General features: G+C 48.0%; 1 protein-coding gene across 1 annotated transcript; it reads left to right on the top strand.

Moving 5' to 3' along the window:
• Positions 1–4,641: 4,641 nt before the first annotated feature.
• MLYCD (malonyl-CoA decarboxylase) lies at positions 4,642–20,473 on the top strand. Its single transcript, XM_019743709.2, has 5 exons — positions 4,642–5,435; positions 12,925–13,037; positions 14,040–14,196; positions 17,031–17,180; positions 19,245–20,473. The coding sequence occupies exons 1-5, from the start codon at positions 4,896–4,898 to the stop codon at positions 19,776–19,778; spliced, it is 1,494 nt and encodes a 497-aa protein (XP_019599268.1). The 5' UTR covers positions 4,642–4,895; the 3' UTR covers positions 19,779–20,473.
• The last annotated feature ends 881 nt before the right edge of the window (positions 20,474–21,354 follow it).

Genomic DNA, 21,354 nt, shown 5'->3' with positions numbered 1-21,354 from the left:
TCAGAAGCCACTGTCAGGCCTTCAGAATGCTTTGGGTGTCTATGTCTTTGCAGAATGAGCCAGATCTCGTTCCCTCATGCCCTGTGAGATCAGACATGCTCAATAAAGGCTGGCCTTGTCAAGAACTACCTCTCAGTATTTTCCTGCTGCAATACTCGGACCAGAGGGTTCTACCTATAGAAATTCTGGCTGCTAGAGATAGTCATCAGCCAGGTCCACACCCTTGAACTCTCACCCTTGAATACATGAAACCTACCATATTTCCATCTGAGTGGCACAAAATCCCTCTGTGTTCCTAATGCCTCCTTCAGTTTTGCTCTGTGGGAGATCTGCTTGGTGTGTGATATTCTCTTCCACAAATGGAGTGGATTGGGGGAGAGGGGAAGGAGGGGGAAATGGAGGGGAGTTTAGAGCCTATCTTCCTAGAGGATAAAACAAATATTTCTTGATAATTAACTATTTGAAAACCGTTTCAAACAAAAAATCTCTTTTTGTCATCCAGGCAATTGCTCCAGGATATGGCTTTCCATCAGAGTGCGTCTCCAGCACTAGCCCCTCTCTCCACTCTCTTTTCTCATCCGCAGCTGCCTCTTACCTCCCCAGTTTCAGAATTCCAGGAAGACGCTGCACATGAATCACAGTGTCTCAGAGCAATGCGGAAATAATCCTGCCCTGGGTCAACAGGCTGCTTCGTTTTGGATGCTTACAAATATATGCACACCCCAAATATTTCCATTTTATGACACAGTAATTTAGCTAAAATGTCATGAAATCTTTGCTCCTTGCCATGTGCTGTACTCAAACCATTTCATTTCATCCTCACAAGCCCGTGAGATAGATACTACCATCATTGACATCTCCCAGATGTGGAGACAGCCTTTAAAAGGTGGAAACCTACTCAAGGTCATTGAACTGGTAAGTGGCAGGTCCAGGATGCATCCTTGGGGCCCTCTGCTGACTTTGGAGCCGAGGGCGTTTATTAGGATGCTATCTTGCCTCCCTGTGCTTGCCCCTGCAGATGTAGCTTGCCCAAGCAAGTCGCTTTCCCCTCCGTTTTCTGTTTCTTGTTGGCCGAGAGACTCCAAAGGATTTTTGAACCTGAGTCCTGGTCATCACCAGAGGTAGCTGTTCCACCCTCACCTGCATTTCCTTGTAAGGACCCTCCTGTTATCCTGCTCTCTGTGCCTGACTTCCGGTCCTCCTGATGGAGTGCCGTAGGTCTGATTCAACCAGCCATTAACCCACTCAGCAGATTGAGTATGTATCTGTAAAACTTGCTGGGCCAATGTGTAATCTTGACAGATTTTGCAAAGGCGTCCCGCACGGGGATTGTTCCAACTTATACTCCCACCAGCAATGTAAGAAGATGCTTGTTTCCCTACAGACTCACACGCACAGGGTGTCATCCGACTTTTTGATCCTTACAATCCAATAAACGAAAACTGATAATTCCTTGGAGTTTTAATTTGCATTTTCTTACTATGAGTGAAGTGAAGCACTTTTCATATTTTTAAGAGCCATTTCGATTTCCTATTCTATGAACTCTCTGGTCATATCCTTTCTCTATTTTTCTTTGGAGTGACAGTCTTTTCCTATATTGCTTTGTAGTTCTTTATATACAGAGGGTGCCAAAAAAAAAATGTATACACATTTTAAGAAAGGAAAAAACTGTATTAAAATTGTAATACTCAATATATACTGATAACAAGATGAATACAAGTCATGTGTATACATTTTTTTTGCCCTTTCCCCCCGGTATTAGGGAAATTAGCCATTTGGATGTGATATAATTTGCAAATATTTCCCCAAGGTAGTTTTGTCTCTCGATTTTTTATGTGCTTAAATTTACCAATCTTCTCTTTACGGATTCTGAGTTTGTGCTATACTTCAAAAGACCCGTCTTGCCCTGAGATCATTTTCTTTTGATATTTTTGATTCATTTTGTGTAAAAATTTAAATGCTTTAGCCATCTAGAATTTATTTTGTACAGTCTGAGGTTAGGACCCCCCTTTGCTCTTTTTCCTGAGAACCTCTCTAAGTTAGCCATTGTTTCCCCAGGCAACGGGGAATGCTACATGTATCACATAGAAATTCCCAAGCACTTCTGTGGCCCTCTCAGGACTTCCTGTGATGTTTCATAGATGTTTCTTTAGTCATTCAGTTTTAATTATTGGTGCTTCATAAATTTTAGTATCTCTTAGGGCTGGCCTCCCTTTGAGTCCTGCCCTCCCCATAATAAAATAATTATCTGTTTGTTTCCATCATCACTGGGACTGAACTGGGGAGCAAATGGATGATTACTGTATGGCCTCTGAGGAAGGAAAACCTTTCTAGAAACCTAACTCAGAAGAGAACAAAAAGCAAAAAAAAGAAAGATTAATCAAAAAAAAAAAAAAGTAGGAAAAGGAAAAGCTTTGCAGTTGGTTGACAAGGGTCAAACCTGGGCTTTGCCTCTCACTAACAGGATGACCTTGGTAAGTCATGTGACCTCTCAAGCCTGGGACTTATCTGTAGTTGGGGACAACTAACTGACAGAGGGACATGAGGATTAACTATAGTAAACTACCTGCCATGTGGGAGGGATTTGGTATTGATTTCTGTCTCTTCTGTATTTTTCTCAACATTTCAGCACCAAAACAAACTCAACTGTAGATAACATAGGAATCCTCGTTTTAGCAAGGACAGGATGCTAGAGTAGAAAGAGCATAGACTTTGGAGTAAGGCCAGCCTGTGTCCAAATAGTTCTTGCACACTCCAGTCTCGGAGAGAGCTAGGAACCACCACTGCTATTTACTAGTTGCAAGGCTTTGTACAAGTCCCTATATCTTTCTGTGCCTCATGTCCACCTTTATGAAATGGGAATAATAGTTCTTGCCCTACAGGGTTATTATAAGGATTAAATGAGATAATGCATTTAAGGGCTAATAACAGTGGATGGCATTTTGTAAGTGCTAAATCAAGTGTTGGTAATGTTAGAGGTGGGTACAGGACTTAGCTAGTGCCTGCACACGTCTCTCTCCTCACAGTCCTGTCAGGGGGATGTCTGAGGGACTTGCATGAGAATCAGTTACCAGCATAAGATAAAGAAAGGGAGGGGTTCACCCTCCGGTACCCACTGATTGTCAGGTGCCCTGTACATCCCCAAATAAATAAGAAAGCCCCTGCCCCAGAGCCCACTTGGGCACACTGTCCACCATCTGTCCTCAGCAGACTCTTTGATCCTCTCTTTCATCCTTTGTATCTAGATGAGGCTTCTCTTTTTCAAATTGGGCTGCTGGCTGAGTTTTCTTTTGGACATCAAGCCCTGCCAACTCCCTCTGCTCTCTCACTAACCATGATAGAAATCTCACTCCTGTAAGGAGAGACTCTCTGAAACCGGTGTGTGTTTGGAGGCGACAGACTGAGTGCGATTCCAGCCACCGTTAACACCCACACCACCACCAACCACCACCTCTCTCTACTGCCGCCCAGTTCTGTTTCCGTCCTCCCAGTGTTTTAAAAATGGATCCCCAAATCTAAACGTCTGGGAATCACCAGGCCAAAGAGTAAGGGACATGAGGTGGGAAGAGACAGAAGGCGGGGCTAGACATGGGAGCAGAGATCGTTGGTGCAGGGCTCTGCCTGTTATGCGAAAGCATTTGGTTGTTGAGCAAGTGAATGACATGGTTAGATGGATAATTTAGAAAGTTCACTTAGCTGATGCAGAATGGATTGGAAGGATCAAGCCTGGAGGCAAAGAGGTTACTGCAGTGGTGAGAAGTGACATGGGCCATTTGGAGCAGTAGGCCAGAGAGAAGAGATGAATTCAGGAGACCTTTTAAAGTAGAAATCAATAAAATTTAGATCTTAGGACAAAGGGCAGGGCAGAGGTTATAAAGACTGTGCTTTTGAACTTGGAAGAATGGATAGGTCAGTTTCTCCCCCGCTTCCTCCCCCCATTCCCCAACCCCATGACTAGCTTCTGGTCTCAACTTCAGTGTCACTTCCTCAGATAGGCCTTCCCTGATGACCCTGCCCACAGTGAAAAGTCCAACCTGGCCCTGCTGTATTATAGCATTCCATCCTGTTTATTCCTTTTATGGCACTTGTCACAATTTGTAGTTGTGTTATCCTCTGCCTCCTGCATTAGACTGTAAATTCCATGGGGCAGGATCATGTCTGTCTGGTTCATTATCTTATCCCCGGACCTGGCACGTACTAGGCGGTTAGTAAACACTGTTGAATGAATGAATGAATGAATGAATGAATGAATGAATGAATACCAACCAAGGAGGGACAGGTTGGGAACAAGGCGCTCAGGAGAGCCCTGTGTGCCCCATCCATGAAAAGCTCTCCAGCAGGCATCTGGAAGCTGGGTCTGGAGCTCAGGAGAGAGAAGGGCTGCAGCTCTGGGAGTCACGTGTATAATCAGACCCAGACAAGGAATTGAGAGCACTTAGGCTACTCGGCCAGAGAGTAACCACCACAAAACTTAGTAAGCACGCAGATTCCTTTGCTCCTCCCCAAACATACCGAGTCAGAATCTCTGGGAAAGGGGCCCAGGAATCTGCATGCGTAACACGTTCCCCAGGTGACTTTGAATCACCTTGAGCTTGGAGAGTTCGGCTCTAGGGATTAAGAGGCGCGTACGCGGTGGGGAGAGGGGCTGAGACGGTGACTTTGGGTGGCTAGGTGACAGGGCAGGGGCGGGCGTGACGCCACCGGCGGGGACCTTTGGCGCACTTGGCCTCAGGCCACGCTCCGCCCCGTCCCCACCCCGCACCAGTCCCGCGGCCGCGCCCTCCCATTGGCCTCCGCCCCGCCAGTCCCCCTGCCTCGGCCAATGGGGCGGGCGCACGCCGGAAGTCGGAAGCACAGCGGTGGTGGCGTTTTCTAGGCAGCTGTCCCCTGGCGCCATGCGAGGCCTCGGGCCGAGTCTGACGGTGCGGTGCTTCCTCCCGCTGCGGCTACTTCGGCGGCCGCAGCGGCCGCCCGGACCCCGGCTGTCGAGTGGGCCGGCAGCGGCGGGCGCCCTGGAGCGGGCCATGGACGAGCTGCTGCGCCGCTCCGTGCCCGCGATGCCGGCCTACGAGCTGCGCGAGAAGTCTCCGGCTGCGGTCGAGAGCCAGTGCGCGGACTTCGTGAGCTTCTACGGCGGCTTGGCCGAGGTGGCCGAGCGCGCCGAGCTGCTGGGTCGCCTGGCGGGGGGCTTCGGCGTGGACCACAGCCAGGTGGCGGAGCAGAGCGCTGGCGTGCTTCAGCTGCGCCAGGAGCCGCGGGAGACGGCCGTGCTGCTGCAGGCGGAGGACCGGCTGCGCTACGCCCTGGTGCCGCGCTACCGCGGCCTCTTCCACCACATCAGCAAGTTGGACGGCGGCGTGCGCTTCCTCGTGCAGCTGCGGGCCGACCTGCTCGAGGCGCAGGCCCTCAAGCTGGTGGAGGGGCCGCACGTCCGGGTAAGGCCCCGCCCGGGCCTCCCCTACCCCCTGGCAGGGGGGACAGTCCGGGTTGCGCCCCCGCCTTGCGCCCAGGTCCGCGGGCTCTTGGTAGTCTTCCCAGTGGAGTCCTCAGCTGCCGGTCAAGCCCCAAACACTCCGCCTTCCCTTCCTGAAGCGCTGCACACCTCGTCATGAGTTACAGACGCCTGAGCCCCGTCCCCTTCCCATACGTCCTGAGTCCTTAGCTCCCCCTAGGCATGTGTTGCTCCAGGCCTTACTAGGTAGCGCTTACCAGAAGTGACACTCGCCTACTTTTAAGGTGACTGTCAGGTCTCATTCATGGTGAGTGCGCTCCATAAAGTCTGGTTTTTTTTATTACTTTAGCTGACAGGTTTCATCTCTATGTAGGATACTTGAATGAGTCCCAAACTGGGCATTAGGCAGCCTTTCTGAAAACCTGGATGGTGTCAGCAAAAATAAGCCACCGTCCTAAGAAGTCCTGTGAAACAGCACAAAGACGGCTAGAACTTGAGGTCGCCGCTGTCTAGGAGTGTGGGTGCCTTCTGGACTTCTCTTTGCTGCGTAACGTTGGGCAGGCTTTTCACCTCCCTGAGATGAGCCCTAACACACGAGTCAGGTTGACTGCTGGAGATAATCAGATGCTCAGCTCCGTGAGCTCATGGTAGATGCGAATAAATACTTTAAGATTTAAATAAGGATGAGTTGAAAGATGGCTGGTGGTTGAATGTAGTCCTTTTATACTATTGGTGTGAAATGTGGTGAGACCACTAACTTGCTCTTTGAGTAAACGAAGGATGTAAACGTTTCAGGAAGTTCTGACATTCAGAATTTTAGTAGGTCCAATTGGCTCTAAAAACCTGAACAATTGAATGATACGCCCTAATTCCTGTAACAACTCTTAACACTGGTGTGATAGTTGTAGTGTTTATTGCCTCACTCTAGAGAGGTGATAGGCCCGTCCACTTGCACAGTTTAGGGAACATACAGTGAGGTGATGTGACTTGACCAAGAATTGAAAGCACATAGATAATTCACATCTGAGGTTCTTTGTACTACACTTCACACCCTTATCATGAGTTACGGTGTTATCAAAAACTTTCTTGGCTCCTTAACTTTAAATGTGCAAAAATTGGGTGTAGTTAAGGATGGGCTTAATCGCAGTGGTAATAGTGACTATGATTTGATTTCTCAGGAAGCTGGTTGATTTACAGTATTGTTACGTAGGGCCACAAACCTTCACAGACAGAGAACCTACAGTTCATTGCACCAGCACCAAATCAGTCATGGAGTCCTGTCCTGAACTGACCATGTTCCTGGCTCAAGCCCAGTCTGATTCAGTTCCACTCACTGCATTTCCACCCGATTCCTCTTGAGGGAGGCGTGGGTATAGTCTGCCATCCAAGCAGGCTTTTTTTCTTGAAGCAGGGGCCAGTATTTTATGCTGATCCTTCTGGAACTTGATTCTTAACCACACAGGAGGCTAGAGAATTAGGTAGAATGTTATCTGTCTCAAAATGAAATCATCCACCCATCCATCCGACATGCAGCCATCTGGTATTTATCTTGTGTGAGACATGCTCTAGACTCCAGGGTTGCTTGGTCCAGGAGCTTCCATTCTAGAATGGGAAGAGTTAGTAGGAGGCCTGGTGGGTGCTAAGTGCTTTTCATGAACTTGCTCGTTGCATCTTCAGCAAGCCATAGGGAGCTATGTTACCGATCAGGTGATTGATGCTTGTCGAAGGCAAGTGCAGTGCCCAGAGCACAGAGCTGGTGGAAGTGGCAACTCAAGTCGTCAACTTGCTCCTCCACAGTTGGGTACTTTGTCACACTACACGGTGACTCTCGGAGTTGACTATTTAACTAGATCTCAAATAGATGTGTTCCCTGAGAATTTTGTCTTTTTTTTTCCCTATGAAATGGGGGTCAAGATAAACCAACCCAGTTAATTGATGGCTTGGTTTTATTTAGTTTCACTGAATGAGTTCAGCATTCTCTAGTTGTGACTGTATTTACTTCTCCCAAGAATTTGTGCAAGCTTCCATCTTATCAGCAGTCCCAGTGCCCATCTTTCTCTAAAACCACAGGTCAGTCTTGACTCCCTTGTTGAAAAATCATTAAGCCTCACGTGCCAGAAGGATTGCATTTAGTCTTTCCTTTGCCATTTTTGATCTACACCAAACCATCCTGGACGACACGTCCAGCTTTACTCTCCATTCCTTGTTCCTCTCCATAGACTCTCCTCTCTCGCCAACCCGGCTCTTGGATGGAAAGTTCCCGAGCCCCTGTGTGATTCCTGCTTGGGAGGCCTGGTAGAATAAGGGCTTCCTCCACCTCCAGCTCATTCACTCAGCTTTGCCAACTACTCCGGCTCCAAGTGGTCTCACCCAGTTTTGAGCTTCATGGCATATAGCTGCCCCCCTCACTTGCATTTTATACATTAACCACAGAATTTAGTGTTTGAAATGTATTATTCCCCCCACCCCAACTAGATGATCAGCTCCTTAAAAACTGGGCAACTTGTCTTTAATTTCTTGCATAGCCAAGTGATGACTGAAGCGTTAAGGTAGACTCCTGGGTTCCTTGCTATAAGCAGAATCAGCGCAGTAATCATCCCCATCTGTCTTGATGTCAGACTGCTCCACTCACAGAGCTCTGAGCCTGAAAGGAAGCCGGGAGGGCTTGGAGGTTTCTGCACAACCAAGAGAGACACATCAGCCATTTGGACTGCCCCCGGCCCAGTTAATCATGCGTTGGCACTGGGTGATTTCTAGTATCCCATCCAGTGGTAAATTCTCTCATACTCTGACACATTACTGAATGTGCCCCCTTGCGCTTGCCCACACAAGAAAACTTGGTTATTGTGCAGTTGAGAAGGAACGTCGTGGCAGCTGAAAGCTGTGACATTGAACCCTGACTTGATAGGAGAGAGGAGCCGGCCCTGGGGAAATCCAGAGCTGCCAGCAACACCCCGTCCTCGGATGTTCAGGGTTCCCTTGGTTTTTAACCCGGTCCACACCCGTGAGGGAAAAAGATGTTGCGTACCACAAGCAAAAAGCCACACGGAATCAAGGTGTTTCTTAACAAAGGATAAATGTGATATGCTTGACCTGGGCCTCTGCACGGGGTCTGGACACATTGGGTGCAGAAGCCTCTTCCATTTCTTTACCTAGAAATTTCATCTTTCTCTTTAGTGCATCTGATTGTTATGGGCGAATCTGGTGAGCCCCTTCTTTGCTCTACATAGTTACATAAAACTTAAAAAAAAAAATCCCTGCCATTGAAATCAAAGAGTAGTGGGTTTTTTTAGTCCATAGACATGGTCACTGCACTCTGATACTGTAATCTATCACGAGAACCACTTACTATCCATCTTGATTCCCTTCTACCTCATTCTGGATTTTACATCCCATGTTAAAGAGGCAATACAGCTCAAACTGTGTTTTTTTTTTGGAATTCAGTGTTAGAATCCACCAGAAGCTTAGCACGTGAAGCTTTAGGGCAAGAGTCCCAGACCTCCAGGAGCCTGTGATGCCCGTGAGGCTGGGGGAGTGGCAGCTCCCTCCGCAGCTGCCCCAGATGTCAGCACCCCTTACTGTGTGCATACAGCAGGCACCCTGTCACGGGCATGCTGCTCACCTGGCCCTTGCTGATACTAGGACTTGCTAGGTAAGGTCAAGTGAACGCGTACTGGTTTACTTGAGAAGTGCTGTGGGCTTGGCCCCGAGCATTTATTGACCCTGGAATGGATTTGATCTACTGCGTGCCCGGCTTAGGTTGTTTACTCGATCCCATAGGGTGCGAAGGCACTTGAGAATAACCGGTGATGTGAGGCCAGAAAGAATGCTGATTTGGTGTCTCCTGCGGGAAGTGGGTTATAGTAGAAGAAGCATGATGTGTAGAGGGGAGAGGCCGGTTCCCAGTCCTGTCGTTGCCATCCACTGGTTAAGGGCATGATTTTAGGTGATCTTAGACAAGTCACTTAACTCCCTGGGCTAGTTGGCTCTGCACGGAGGTGAGCGCCTCAGCTGGTGGGGGGGTATGGTCAAGGTCAGCCTGCTGCTCCTCTAAGAAATGCCCTGCAGGTATGGTGGAGCTTTGGTAACTATCTGGCTTACAGACGAGGGCACAATTTGTCCAGACAGTGGTCTCTGACCAAGGGTTGTGATAACTGGAAATACAGGAAGAATCGCAAGACGGACACTTCCGTTTGGAGAGTGTGAAGACCAATCTGGTCGTGAGGCCCGGTGGGGGTGTCTCTCCCAGGATATTTTATATCAGCACGGTGTCTTTTCTCTCCCATGGGGAGTCTTAGTCCTTTTAGATTTGAAGTTCAGATTCAGTTTCAAGTCTCTGCCTGGAAAGATATAAGTGCTATTTTGAAGAAAGTTTTTATAACCTGGCAAAGGTCAACTCTCTGTTGTGTTTTTATGAGAGAGCAGATCCGATAATGCGAATGCCGTGTCCTGGTGCCTCCTAAACAAAATCCCTGTGAACCTGTGGGTGCATGTCCAGCTCCGCTTACAGGGTGTATGTACGGGAGGGTGATTGTGTGGGAGTGTGTGTGTGTTCTGTGTGCAGTTTACAGGCGTTTGTCTTTCTCCAAAGACATTCATTTCCAAAGGCCCACTTGGGTTGAAGAGTTAGGGTTCTTACAGACAAAATCCCAATGAAACCAAACCGAACCCCATTATAGCAGAAGGTCTAAGCAGCTGAGCACTGTGCAGTGATTTGTAGGCACTAGAGCGAAGTTGGCCTTTAAAAAATGGGAGGGGTTTTTCACGGGCAGTTTAAACATAGACATGGTGAAATGAGAGGTATGTGGGCCTTAACAGAAGCAGAGGCGGACCCTAAGAGCAGGGATTAAACATCTGTCAGACGTGGCCGCATCCCCACCGCTGCCATGCCCAGCTGTGCTAGACGCTTGTGCACAACCTCTTCTGGTGGCTTGTCTTTTAAGGTAGTAGAGTGGTCTTTATTGGTCCTCCTAAACTCTGCGCTTAGCTAGACTAGAAAAGAACTTAGCAGTAGGTAGGAAAGCGTGCCCTAGCCACGTGGTGGGTAGCAGCTGGCATGAGTTGGAGTTGTACCCAAAATGTTTTAGCTTCAGTTCTGCGACCCTCACCAATTGCTTTCAGCTCCCCTCCCCAGCTCAGGGCCTCTGAGCTATGGGTCTTCTTCACATACCCAAAATGCAAAGATCTTGATAGCCAAAAACTTCAGAAGAGAGTGTAGGAGACAGCTTTTTCTCTGCTGAAAGGGAGAGTTGACTGGCCTTCTACACGATGTCATCCAAGAAAACTGGAATTAGCAGTACAGAAAAAACGGAAACCTAGCACTGACTGTGGCATCGCCACAATATTCCTAGCAGGTGTACTTCTCAGTCTTGGATTGTTGATAAATGATTGCAGAATTAATGCGCAGAAAGTATAAGCGATTTCTTTCCCTCCTGTTCTCTGTGATCCAGTAACCTTGCTGCATGGGGTGATTAATTCCAGCCTGAACAGCTGTCCCCGTGTCAGAACTAAGCAGCAGAGACTTGTAACCTTTAGCATAGATTCCCAGTTCTCGTGTACCAGTGTCACATTTTGTAGTTGTCAGTAGCCCAAAATAGAATGAAGAAACTTTTAGGCAGGGAGCTTTCATCGGCCAAACCATTTCTTTCATAATTAATACTGAATTAATGCTGAAACTAGATATTTCTGGCTTTCTTTCTGTTATAAATGTAGTAGAGATGCCAGTACGTCTTACGTGGGACTCGGCTGATCCATTTCTAACCATACAATACAGAGGTTGTAACCTGGGGTCCATGACCCCTGGGAATGATCCATCGATGGGTTTCGAAGGGTCCATGAACCCCAGGAGGTTGTATGCAAAACTTAATATGTTTGCATTTTTCTGGGGCGAGGGTCCCTGGTTTTTACCCTGTTTCCCCGAAAATAAGACCTACCCAGACAATCAGCTCTAATGTGTCTTTGGAGCAAAAATTAATATAAGACCCGGTCTTCTTTTACTATAATATAAAACCAGGTCTTATATTAATTTTTGCTCCAAAAGGCGCATTAGAGCTGATTGTCCGGCTAGGACTTATTTTCGGGGAAACACGGTAGCACGCACTCAGGGAGATTAAGAAGCAGTGTAGTCCTGCGCAGTAAGTGCAGGTGATGAGGAGCCGTTCTGTGTTGCCCAGCAAATGGCATCGCATATCCTCCTTTCCTGCCACTTCCTACTCACCGTTCTCCAGCTTTTCTTCTCTTTTTGGTTTGATATCATCTAAACGGGGGAATGCTTTGGGAACTAGAGGAATGAATCAGAAATGACCTCTGCCCTTACAGAGCTCAGAGCCCAGTAAAGGAGACTGGGTTATGGAATGAATGGAGAGGTCAAAGGAATTGCAGAGGGCATCTGGTCCAGCTGCCTGTGTGGTTCGTAAATCCTTTTAAAAACAGCCTCATCAAGTTCTCGTCAACCCTGTGCTCTGTCACCTCCCATGGGGAGGTTCCCACTGTCCCAAGATGACATCTGTGGACAGCCCTAGCTTTTCCAAAGCTCGTCTTTACATTACATTCAGTCCTAGTCTGACTGTCTGTCTTCCCCCCAGTTAGCCCTAGATTTGCCCCCCTCTCCTCGTCACTCTAGCTGTTGGACAGCTCACCGCTGGTACTTGTGAAGTGGTGGTCACAGCAGGCTGAGCTGAGATGGTTCTGCCCCTCTCGCTTCTTCACACGCTTCTTGTTCTATTCTTGCTTGAAGGGTTTCCGTGCAAGTGTATCTTTTATGGGAAAGTTGACTCAAATAATTTTTGGAAATAGATCAGATATAAACAAGTGGAATTAGAATAATTTCATCAAACCGAAATGCACTGATTGCTAGATACTATTATTTTGTGTCCCACTAAGGGAGAAAAAAATGCTACCAGTTAAACTGTGGCCCTGCCATCATTTGAAAGATGCATCCTGACTTCAGAGGTGTTAAAATATGAAAATGCGCATCTCAGAGTTGACAAATTCTGGTCCCTGGGCCCAGTACTTGCTTCTCTTAGGAAAGAGGAATGCTGTTTTGGCGCATCACAAACTATTCCTGGGGATGAGGGTTTGAGCTCCGTGCTGCCTGTGCTGGCATTTCCTTTATGATAAAAACACCAGTTATTACATGAACTTTACATTTTCAGTGTGTTTGCGACGGTGAATGAATTGGAATATATTATTTGATTTGGGAAACGCTCAAATTGAAGACTCCCATTCAGGTATCTTCCAGCTTGAAGAAGTAAAGTCTAAATGGAGCGCTGCAGTCCATCTAGCTTGGTTGAGATAAGGAGAGTGCAGCAGAGCTCCCTCAGAACAGGCCGTCTGGAGATGTCATCTTCTTGCACAGCCTCGTTTGGTATCGCGTCTTGGTGTTTTAATTAATTCATTGTGCTGGCGGCGATGCAGAGATGGGCTTGATCTCGTCTCCTTGGAAGGCTGACGCTTTCGCTTCTCCTTTTCAGGAAATGAATGGAGTGCTGAAAGGCATGCTCTCAGAGTGGTTTTCGTCAGGGTTCCTGAACCTAGAACGGGTGACCTGGCATTCACCCTGCGAGGTGCTTCAGAAAGTCAGTGAGTAAGTATTCACGTCTTCGTGTTTCTTACATTTTAGCTGAAAGCCAGTCTCCTTCCATGTGCACATTTTGTTCCAAGCCTAAGCAAACCCAAACCCAGCACTCACGATGTGTGGCTGTCCTAGCAGGTGATGTCGTGGGCGTGGAGGAGGAAAGGGCACGGATGGAACTGGTCCCTCTGCCAGCAAACCTCCCCGCAGGGTCTCACCTAAGTCCTCATATTTAAAGCACATGGGCCCCCTTCTCCCCAAGACCCTATTGTCAGAGCTGTATGAATTCCCTGGACCAGGTGTTTTCAGGTAGTACTCCAAACAGCATCTATTGCATCTAGTTATTAAAATCTCTCCTTGGCTAAAATGTCTGAATTAACTCTATGGGTGCTTAATTCCAGCATGTCCCAGACACAGGGAAATGCAGGCTAGCGTGTCTTGGCTGTTCTTACAGACAGGAAAAGCTCCTCACGTTCCATGTTGTCTTACAGAATCTGAGGTTTGGAAAATGTTGTACTATGTGAAGTGTAACAGACTGGAGGGGCCGGTAGTGAGTGCCTGCTGCCGTTTCATGTGTTGAAAACAAAATAGGGGTTGGACCAGGTTGCTGGCCAAATGGAACCGAGAGCTGTGTGTGTGCAACATTGACTTCAAACTGCAGAGATTCAAAGGAAATAAAACATAAAATGTTCACCGAGAGAGCATCTGGTTAGGTTTCTGCGTTAAAATCTTCTGCATAACTGCTTCCCAATGGCCTCACAAACTAATCTTAAGACCAGGTATTAAAAATTAGAGCATAATTTTGTGTGTAAAAATGGTCGTTAATTATATAGTTCCTCTCAGTCAGTGCTGTTTCGCGTTAAAATTATTTTCTTTGAATATTCCTGAAGCGTCCATTGAAGCTGTATTTAAGGATTTATTTGACTTTAGTGACTAATGTGAATCAGAGTCAGGATTGGTTATTTAACTTGTAAATTGTACATTTGTCTTACGTCTTTACAATCTTCTCATCAGGTCTGAGGCTGTGCACCCTGTGAAAAACTGGATGGATATGAAGCGGCGCGTGGGACCTTACAGGAGGTGTTGCTTCTTCTCTCACTGCACAACCCCAGGGGAGCCCCTGGTGGTTTTGCACGTGGCTCTGACCAGTGAGATCTCCAGCAACATTCAGGTACCTGGGGACAGGCGGTCAGCTGAGGGCAAAGCAGGCATCCCGCAGTCCCTGAAGCTTTGCTAAACTTGCTCTTAACCCCTTTGTAAAAAGAAACCGCTTTAGGCTTTTGTGGATTTTTGAATAGGCTAGATAAACTCTCCAAGTTTGTAGCTCCAGAACGTAGGTGTGTAGTTTATAGACAGGAAATGCAGAGAGCATTCATCTAGCTCTGCTGACTTTGAGTTAGACGTGGTTAAAGAATATTTTATTCTTATTATTTTTAAACCTTATTACAGAATATTTTTGTGAAGCACAAAAGAGTTGTGAAGGGAGAAGAAGGGCGCATGGTTCAACTTTTCAGCATTTGTAAAGTGCCAGTGGGCCGTTTTAAAAGACATGTGATTGAAAAGTAGTCCCCGTGCTCTGGGCCTGATGCAGCCCAGAGCCCTGCCCAGTGAGTAGAGGTGCTGGGGGCCGGGTTTGGTAGGTGCTGTCGGCGGCAGGCTGGGCTTCTCCTTATGGAGTCAGCGAGAATGTTTGAAACATTCCTGCAGGCGCATGGGGGCAGAAGGAGAACAGGTCCCGGGACTGGGAATAGGAGAGCAGATGTCAGTGAACGTAAAGACAGGTCAGGGGGACACCCAGGGCACCGCGGGTTTGCCAGACCAGGAGGCACGGTGGGCGAGGGGTTTGGGATGGGAATAGCCTGTGCAGAAGCTGGAGAGATGATAGCAGGCCACAGGACAGGCACGCAGGGCGGCATTCCTAGTATCGAAGGTAGAGCGATCGAGCGGGCCAAAGAGCAGAGATTCTTGATCGCAGGGAGAAATCCCTCACGGTTTCTGTTTGAAGGAGCCTGCACACTCTCGCACTAGAAGTATTCCAAGCTCTCTGAGGACTGTTTGGTGATAGCTGTTAAAATATAAAACGTGCATTCCTTGGACCTAAAAATTTCACTCAGGAATTTATCCTGGGGAGGTACTCAGACCTAAGCGTGCAGACAGTTGCTGGAAATGATAACCTAACTGTCCTCAGTAGAGGACGCGTTAAAGGAATGGTGGCCTGTACGTCTGGTACATGCTCAGATGCGCTGGATTTCTGGAGTGTATTTAAGTGTTGATTTAGTTTTATGTTTTTGACATGGAAAGCCAACCTTGACGTACTATTGCATAAAAAATCAGGTTACAGAATATCGTGAATAGTGTGACCTTATTTATAGTATCAATAATATCCATGGAGCATTTGTCCTGTGCCCGGCAGCCGCGAAGCACATACCATGTGTTACTGCCCACAGCGCCCGGAGTGTGAGCTGTTAGTGGCAGTGGTATGATTGTCCTCATTTTAGACATAAGGAAACTGAGGCTTAGGGAGCGTCAGTGATTTCCCCACGATGATAGATGAGGTGAGACCTGGATGCCCACCCAGCCCACATCTTAGCCCTGAGGGCATCCGCCTTCCGGGTGTGGAGAACTGAGCATCTGGGCATGTGAGAGAATGTGTGCGCACACAGTGTGTGTGTGTGTGTGTGTGTGTACGTGTGTGTGTGCGCGCGTGCGCATACTTATTGCCACTGAGACACCTGGAAAGGTGTGCATCAGACGGTTGGCAGCAGGACTCGGTGTTGGGGTTTGAAGTAATTTGTGATCCTTTTCTGTGCATTGACTTTCTGCCTCTCGGACGTTATGCACATCTCATTCGTGTAAACAAAGAATGATTTGTTTTTATTTTGAAAACTTTAAAATAAGATTTGCTGGAAATGTTTCAATAAGGAACCCCAAGGTAACCTACCGACTTCTTGAAAAACACAGGAAATAATTCCCCAAGACGGAGACTAGGAATGATGGGAGGTGAGCCCCGTTCTTTGAAGCATAGAGTTCCTCCGTCAGAGGAGAGGAGACAGGGCCTGGCGTTAGCCCAGGAGGCGCCGCTGCCTCGTTTCACCATCTGCCCCACTTTCCTTTTGAGAATCACAGAAAAGTCCCTTTGAGTATCTGAAGGGATGACTTCAAGAACTAAACATAGCTGGTAGAAGATAGACTAGCATAAATGTCCTCAGGAGTAAGACGGTGTGCCTGCATCAAAGCAAACTACAAGTAGCCACCTCTCCTCCACTGTTGTCACGTGATCCGCGGGAAGGATGAAGGTTCAAAAACCCTGCAGTCAAGCCTCAGAGCTAATAAAATCAGACTTGGCTAAGGGCCTTTCTGGTACAAGCCAGATCTTAGGCTGTTTCATGTATGTATCTGTGGATGTGTGTTTTCACTGAGCAAAAACAAGAACGGGGCACAAAATCAAAACAGTACATAGAAAAGTCAGGAAAAGGTAAATTTCCTAAAGGAAAAGTTACACGGAACTCACTGGCCTATTGAGAAATCTAAAACACTAGATAGAGTTCAGAGAGAAGGAATGAAAATAACTATAGGTTGGAGCAAACAGGCCTTGACAGGAAAGCTTCAGAAAGTGGAACCCCGTGACCTAGACAGCAGATCGACGTGTTATGTCTGGGTGTTGAAGGGGAGCAGATTAACCAAGTTTCAGTTTGACAAAGGTCTGAAAAAGACAAAAGGGACATAAATTGCTATTCAACAAAGTTTGCACGAGAATTTCAAACAGAAAGAAATAATACAGTATTGAGTAAACAACCCAGGGAAGTTGTGCAGTTGCCGCCTTCAGAGAGATTTCAGACTAGAACAGACGGTATTTCATCTTCATAGCTGGCCCTTGAATAGCGGGGACACTGAGGTCTCTCTCAGCTCCCACCTTACGAGGATTTCTGATGCCCCAAAGTGAAAGGGTGACAAGCGGGGTCTGAGAGCATCCAAGCCTTCACCACCTTCGTTCATGTTTTCCAGGGGATCGTGAAGGAGTGCCCTCCATCAGAAACAGAGGAGAAGAACAAAATCGCCGCCGCCATCTTTTATTCCATCAGTCTGACCCAGCAAGGACTGCAAGGGGTGGAGCTGGGGACCTTCCTCATAAAGCGAGTGGTGAAGGAGCTGCAGGTGAGTGAGGTGCTGTTTGTAGAACTCTTACCCTGCTGCGGTGCAGTGGCTTCCCAGGTGATGGGCACGGGCTGAATAGGAGCCCGGGGGAGGCCGGAGGGGGGAGAAAAGTGCCGGAGGAACTTCCAGGAGCCCTGAAACCACTGAGGGATGGAGATAGGGCTGAGGAAAAGGAATCTGGAGACGAGCTTCTCAGGACCTTACGTTCTGATTTGCATGTGTTGTAGGATCATAGTTATGAGGAGTGCCACCTTCCGCTGTCATGTGTCCCAGTTTGAATGATACGTTTTCTGGTCGTTCTAGCCACACCTGGCTGTTCCCCACACACCCTCACCCACACTCTCCAGGCTTCTGGTCCCTGACACTTCATCACCTTGGGCTTTCTCATCGTTTGAGGGAGTGTGAAGGTTAGACCAGGCAGCTTAAAAAACACTGGCTTTTTGTTTCCATACGTACATGAAAAACTTCCTTCTGTTTATTGCCCTGGGAAGAACACGCGCACCATCCTACCTGCAATCTTCAGGTTCACTCTGGTTGAGGCTTTTTAAAATTATGTCATAAGGGGCTTGGGTAAACTTGAATGAGTAGAATTTAATTATTAGGTAAAATAATTAGATTGTTAATAATTGGCTCTGAGAGTAGTGTTCTCTGCTTTGAGTGGTTTCAACACAGTAGCAGAAGTTCTTCCTTAGAGAATGACAGAATGGAATGAAAATATTTACGTGCTTCGTATTAAATTCATAATCAATTTCAAACCTGAGAACTCAGGGTTCAGTTGGATTCCAACTTTATTAGAATTACTCTCTGGCATTTTTCCCGAGGGGATAAGAAGCCACATCTAATTAATATCAGTGTCTTATTTCCTTCTTCTTTGCTGAAGGTGTAAATGAATAGGGTGGGAGAAGGGGGACCGTAGGAGGGTAGGAAAGGCAGTCGAAGGAGAGCAGTGTCCGGGGTCCTGGATCGCTGTTTCTGAGTCAGTCAGAGTTGGCCCCTCAGCCCAGTAGCATCCTGACGGTGGGCGGCTCATCCCGCACTCAGCTGCGAGCCAGAAAGTCATCAGAGAATCCCGAAGGAAGCGTCCTCGTCTCCTGCACAAAAGTGTTCACGGGGCTTTGTGAAAACCCATCACAAAGAACCAGTGTAAATGCCCGATGAAGAGAGTGTGGTTAGGAAAATCGTGGTGCAGTCTTGTCTTTTGATAAGACTATCGTTAAAATTAAGTTTTTGAATTTTGATGCCAATGAGAAAATGCTCGTAAGTTCGCAGGATCCAAAATAAATGCCTCACCCATTTGAAAACTGCCTGGAGAAAGACCAGGAGTTGGCCTTTCCCAACTATTGAGGGTAGTTATCTCAGACTAGTAGAGAAGTGTTGTGCTTTTCTTGGCTTCTGTCGGAAATTTTTTTTTTAATTTCTATAGTGAGCATATGTTACATTTATAATCAGAAAATACGGGGTTTTTAAAAATGATCAGTGAGCTCCCTGTGTAATTTGAACAATAATGATTGATCCATACTGTCTGATGTGGGAAGATCCCCACTGCCTCCCCGTTACCCCATGCCCTGCATCCACTGGGGCACAGCTGGGCAATCCTATTCATTCAGCCTCGTTGGGTACTTGTGTGCCAAGCACCAAACCAGAGTCTGTGGTTGCAAAGAAGTCCATGGGAGGGACGTGGTGTGGCAGGAAGGCAAGATCTGTAGTCGGAAGACCGCACACCGAGGCCTACTTCTGGGCAGCCGCCCGGCTCTGATTTCAGGCAAGTCACCCAACTTGCCACCATGATCAGTGGTGCAGACGGAGACGCCACCATAAAGGCGGGAGGACTGAAGCTGCCTCCAGGGCCGGGCACGCGTCCTAAGTCTTAATAAACGTTCCCTGAAAGAGGAAAAGGAATGCACGTGAGACACCACTTTGTAAGCTATACAACAGCACACAGAGGCTAATGAAACCTAAATGTTAACTGCAGAGGGGTTTCTGTACGTGACGCGCCTGCTGAACTTGCTTTATATGTGTGTGTTTTCTCCACCTTCCTTTCCCCACCCCAACCATGCCGTACAGAGAGAGTTTCCTCACCTTGAGACGTTTTCAAGTCTGTCACCTATACCTGGTTTCACCAAATGGCTTCTGGGGCTCCTGAATTCACAAGCCAAGGAGCACGGGAGGAATGAACTATTTACAGATTCTGAATGTAAGGAAATCGCGGAGATCACCGGCGGTCCCATCACTGAGACCCTCAAGGTCTTTCTCAGCAGCAACGAATGGGTGAAGTCTGAAAAGCTGGTCAGGGCGCTCCAGGCCCCCCTGATGAGGCTCTGTGCCTGGTACCTGTACGGAGAGAAGCACCGGGGCTACGCCCTGAACCCCGTGGCCAACTTCCACCTGCAAAACGGGGCTGTGCTGTGGCGTATCAACTGGATGGCCGACGTCAGCCTCAAGGGCATCACCAGCTCGTGCGGCCTGATGGTCAACTACCGGTATTACCTGGAGGACACGGCCACCAACAGCATCGCCTACCTCAGCTCAAAGAACATCAAAGCTTCTGAGCAGGTCCTCAGCCTGGTGACCCAGTTCCAGAAGAACAGCAAACTCTAAACTTTCCTAAAGCAGACGTCCCGGCCCGGAAAAGGATAATGTTCTGGAAGGGTCAGGGGGGTTATGTATCTAAAAGGAGCTCTTGTAGTAAAGCGAAGTTACGCAGTGTTCTGTCACCCGCAGCAGGGTCCCTTGGGAGGCCGGGCCCTAACTTCCATTCGCAATTAAAAGTGCAATACCTGATCACAAGCCGGTGATGGGTACCGGTGGATATGGTCTGGGTGGGGATGCTGTGCTCTCCAGAAGATTCCGTCGTTGCCTTTGGCCTGGCTCCCTGCCCCAGGGTCGGTGCTGTGGTAACTCATCTTCAGAAAGACCAAGAGTCTCTGCCAGCTGTTGTCCCAGGTGGATCAGTCAGCATCCCAAGGACCCGGGCAGACGGCCCAGGTGAGAACAGATTTTCCTTCCAGCTTAGAACATAATTCAGCCATGGTGGCTTTTGCCATGGCTCTCCGCTCATTGCAAAGGGATAGAGGGCTATGCTTTATTTCACTAGTTACATTTGGGAGATCACAAAAGTATGAAAAGGTTCATGACTTTGTACGTTTACTAAGTCAAATCACTGAACACAAAAGCTGTTGCTTAGGGTTTAAATGTGATTATAGACTTTAAATTTTCAGTGATTCAAGTTCATAATGAACTTAATAGTATAGAACAAGTTTCTTCTGTGAAACATTAAAAACATGGTTATTTAAGATTGTGTGGTAGTTGTCTCTGAGATCCGAGACCACATACGCTGGAATCGGCCCTGAAATGTCAGCTGTGCCTCTGGGCCCCAGCCAGCCTGTTGGCATGTTTGGGTGCTCTGTGAAGAGGGCCTGGCGTGTGTGGCACGAGAACAGAGATGAAGGGAGAAGCAATGCCATGTTGTGGGAGGAGCAGGGTAGGTGTGTGTCTGTGCGTCTGCGTGCACAGTGTTTGTGCTGTTCTCAGTCCGGCCGACAGCTTGCCTTGCTTGCCATCTTCCAGCCCCACTCCCCTGGTCCTTCTTTGTCGTCTTCTGCATGTGACTCGTTGCCTGATCACAGCTAGCACGGCGGTGTCACTGCCAGAATTTTGGCTTCTGAATACGAGTGGAAGGGTCTCATGCTGCTTTGCGAGGCTTTGAGCTGCTTCTGAAAGCCCTCGGGCTCCAGAGTTACTTGCAGGCATCCTGGCGTCCTGTTTGTCGCCCCGTTTAGAGACAGAGGTCGTCATGGCGGGTCGTGGGGCCTGCCGATGCCCCAGGCCGTCGGGTGTCTGTTATAACCACTGCTAGGCCAGGGTCTCCACCCGTGCTAGTTACCTCCCAGGCTCCGAGATCAACTGCTTCTCTGTGGCCGGCGTGCCATGGAGAAGGTGTGTGGATGTGCATGGTGCTGTGGTCTGAATGTTTGTGACTCCCCAAAATTCCCATGTTGAAATTCTAACCCCCAAAGGTAGTGGTATTAACAGGTGGTACTTTTAGGAGGTGATGTGGGCATGAGGGTGGAGCCCTCATAACTGGGATTAGTGCCCTTAGAAAAGGGGCCCCACAGAGCTCCCTCACCCTTTCCGTGAGGATACAGTGGGAAACCTGCAAACCCGGGACAGGGCC

This window comes from Rhinolophus sinicus, linkage group LG11 (assembly GCF_036562045.2).
Source record: "Rhinolophus sinicus isolate RSC01 linkage group LG11, ASM3656204v1, whole genome shotgun sequence".
Classification (NCBI taxonomy): Eukaryota; Metazoa; Chordata; class Mammalia; order Chiroptera; family Rhinolophidae; genus Rhinolophus; species Rhinolophus sinicus.
The sequence above is the reverse complement of the archived record's forward strand: the minus strand, read 5'-3'. Positions and strand labels throughout refer to the sequence as shown.

Excerpts from the sequence above, each read along its gene's own strand:
- MLYCD (XM_019743709.2), top strand. The coding sequence starts at position 4,896 with ATGCGAGGCCTCGGGCCGAGTCTGACGGTGCGGTGCTTCCTCCCGCTG. Across the intron at positions 13,038-14,039 it reads GTGCTTCAGAAAGTCAGTGA|GTCTGAGGCTGTGCACCCTG; the intron begins GTAAGTATTCAC and ends TCTTCTCATCAG. Across the intron at positions 17,181-19,244 it reads GAGTGGTGAAGGAGCTGCAG|AGAGAGTTTCCTCACCTTGA; the intron begins GTGAGTGAGGTG and ends CATGCCGTACAG.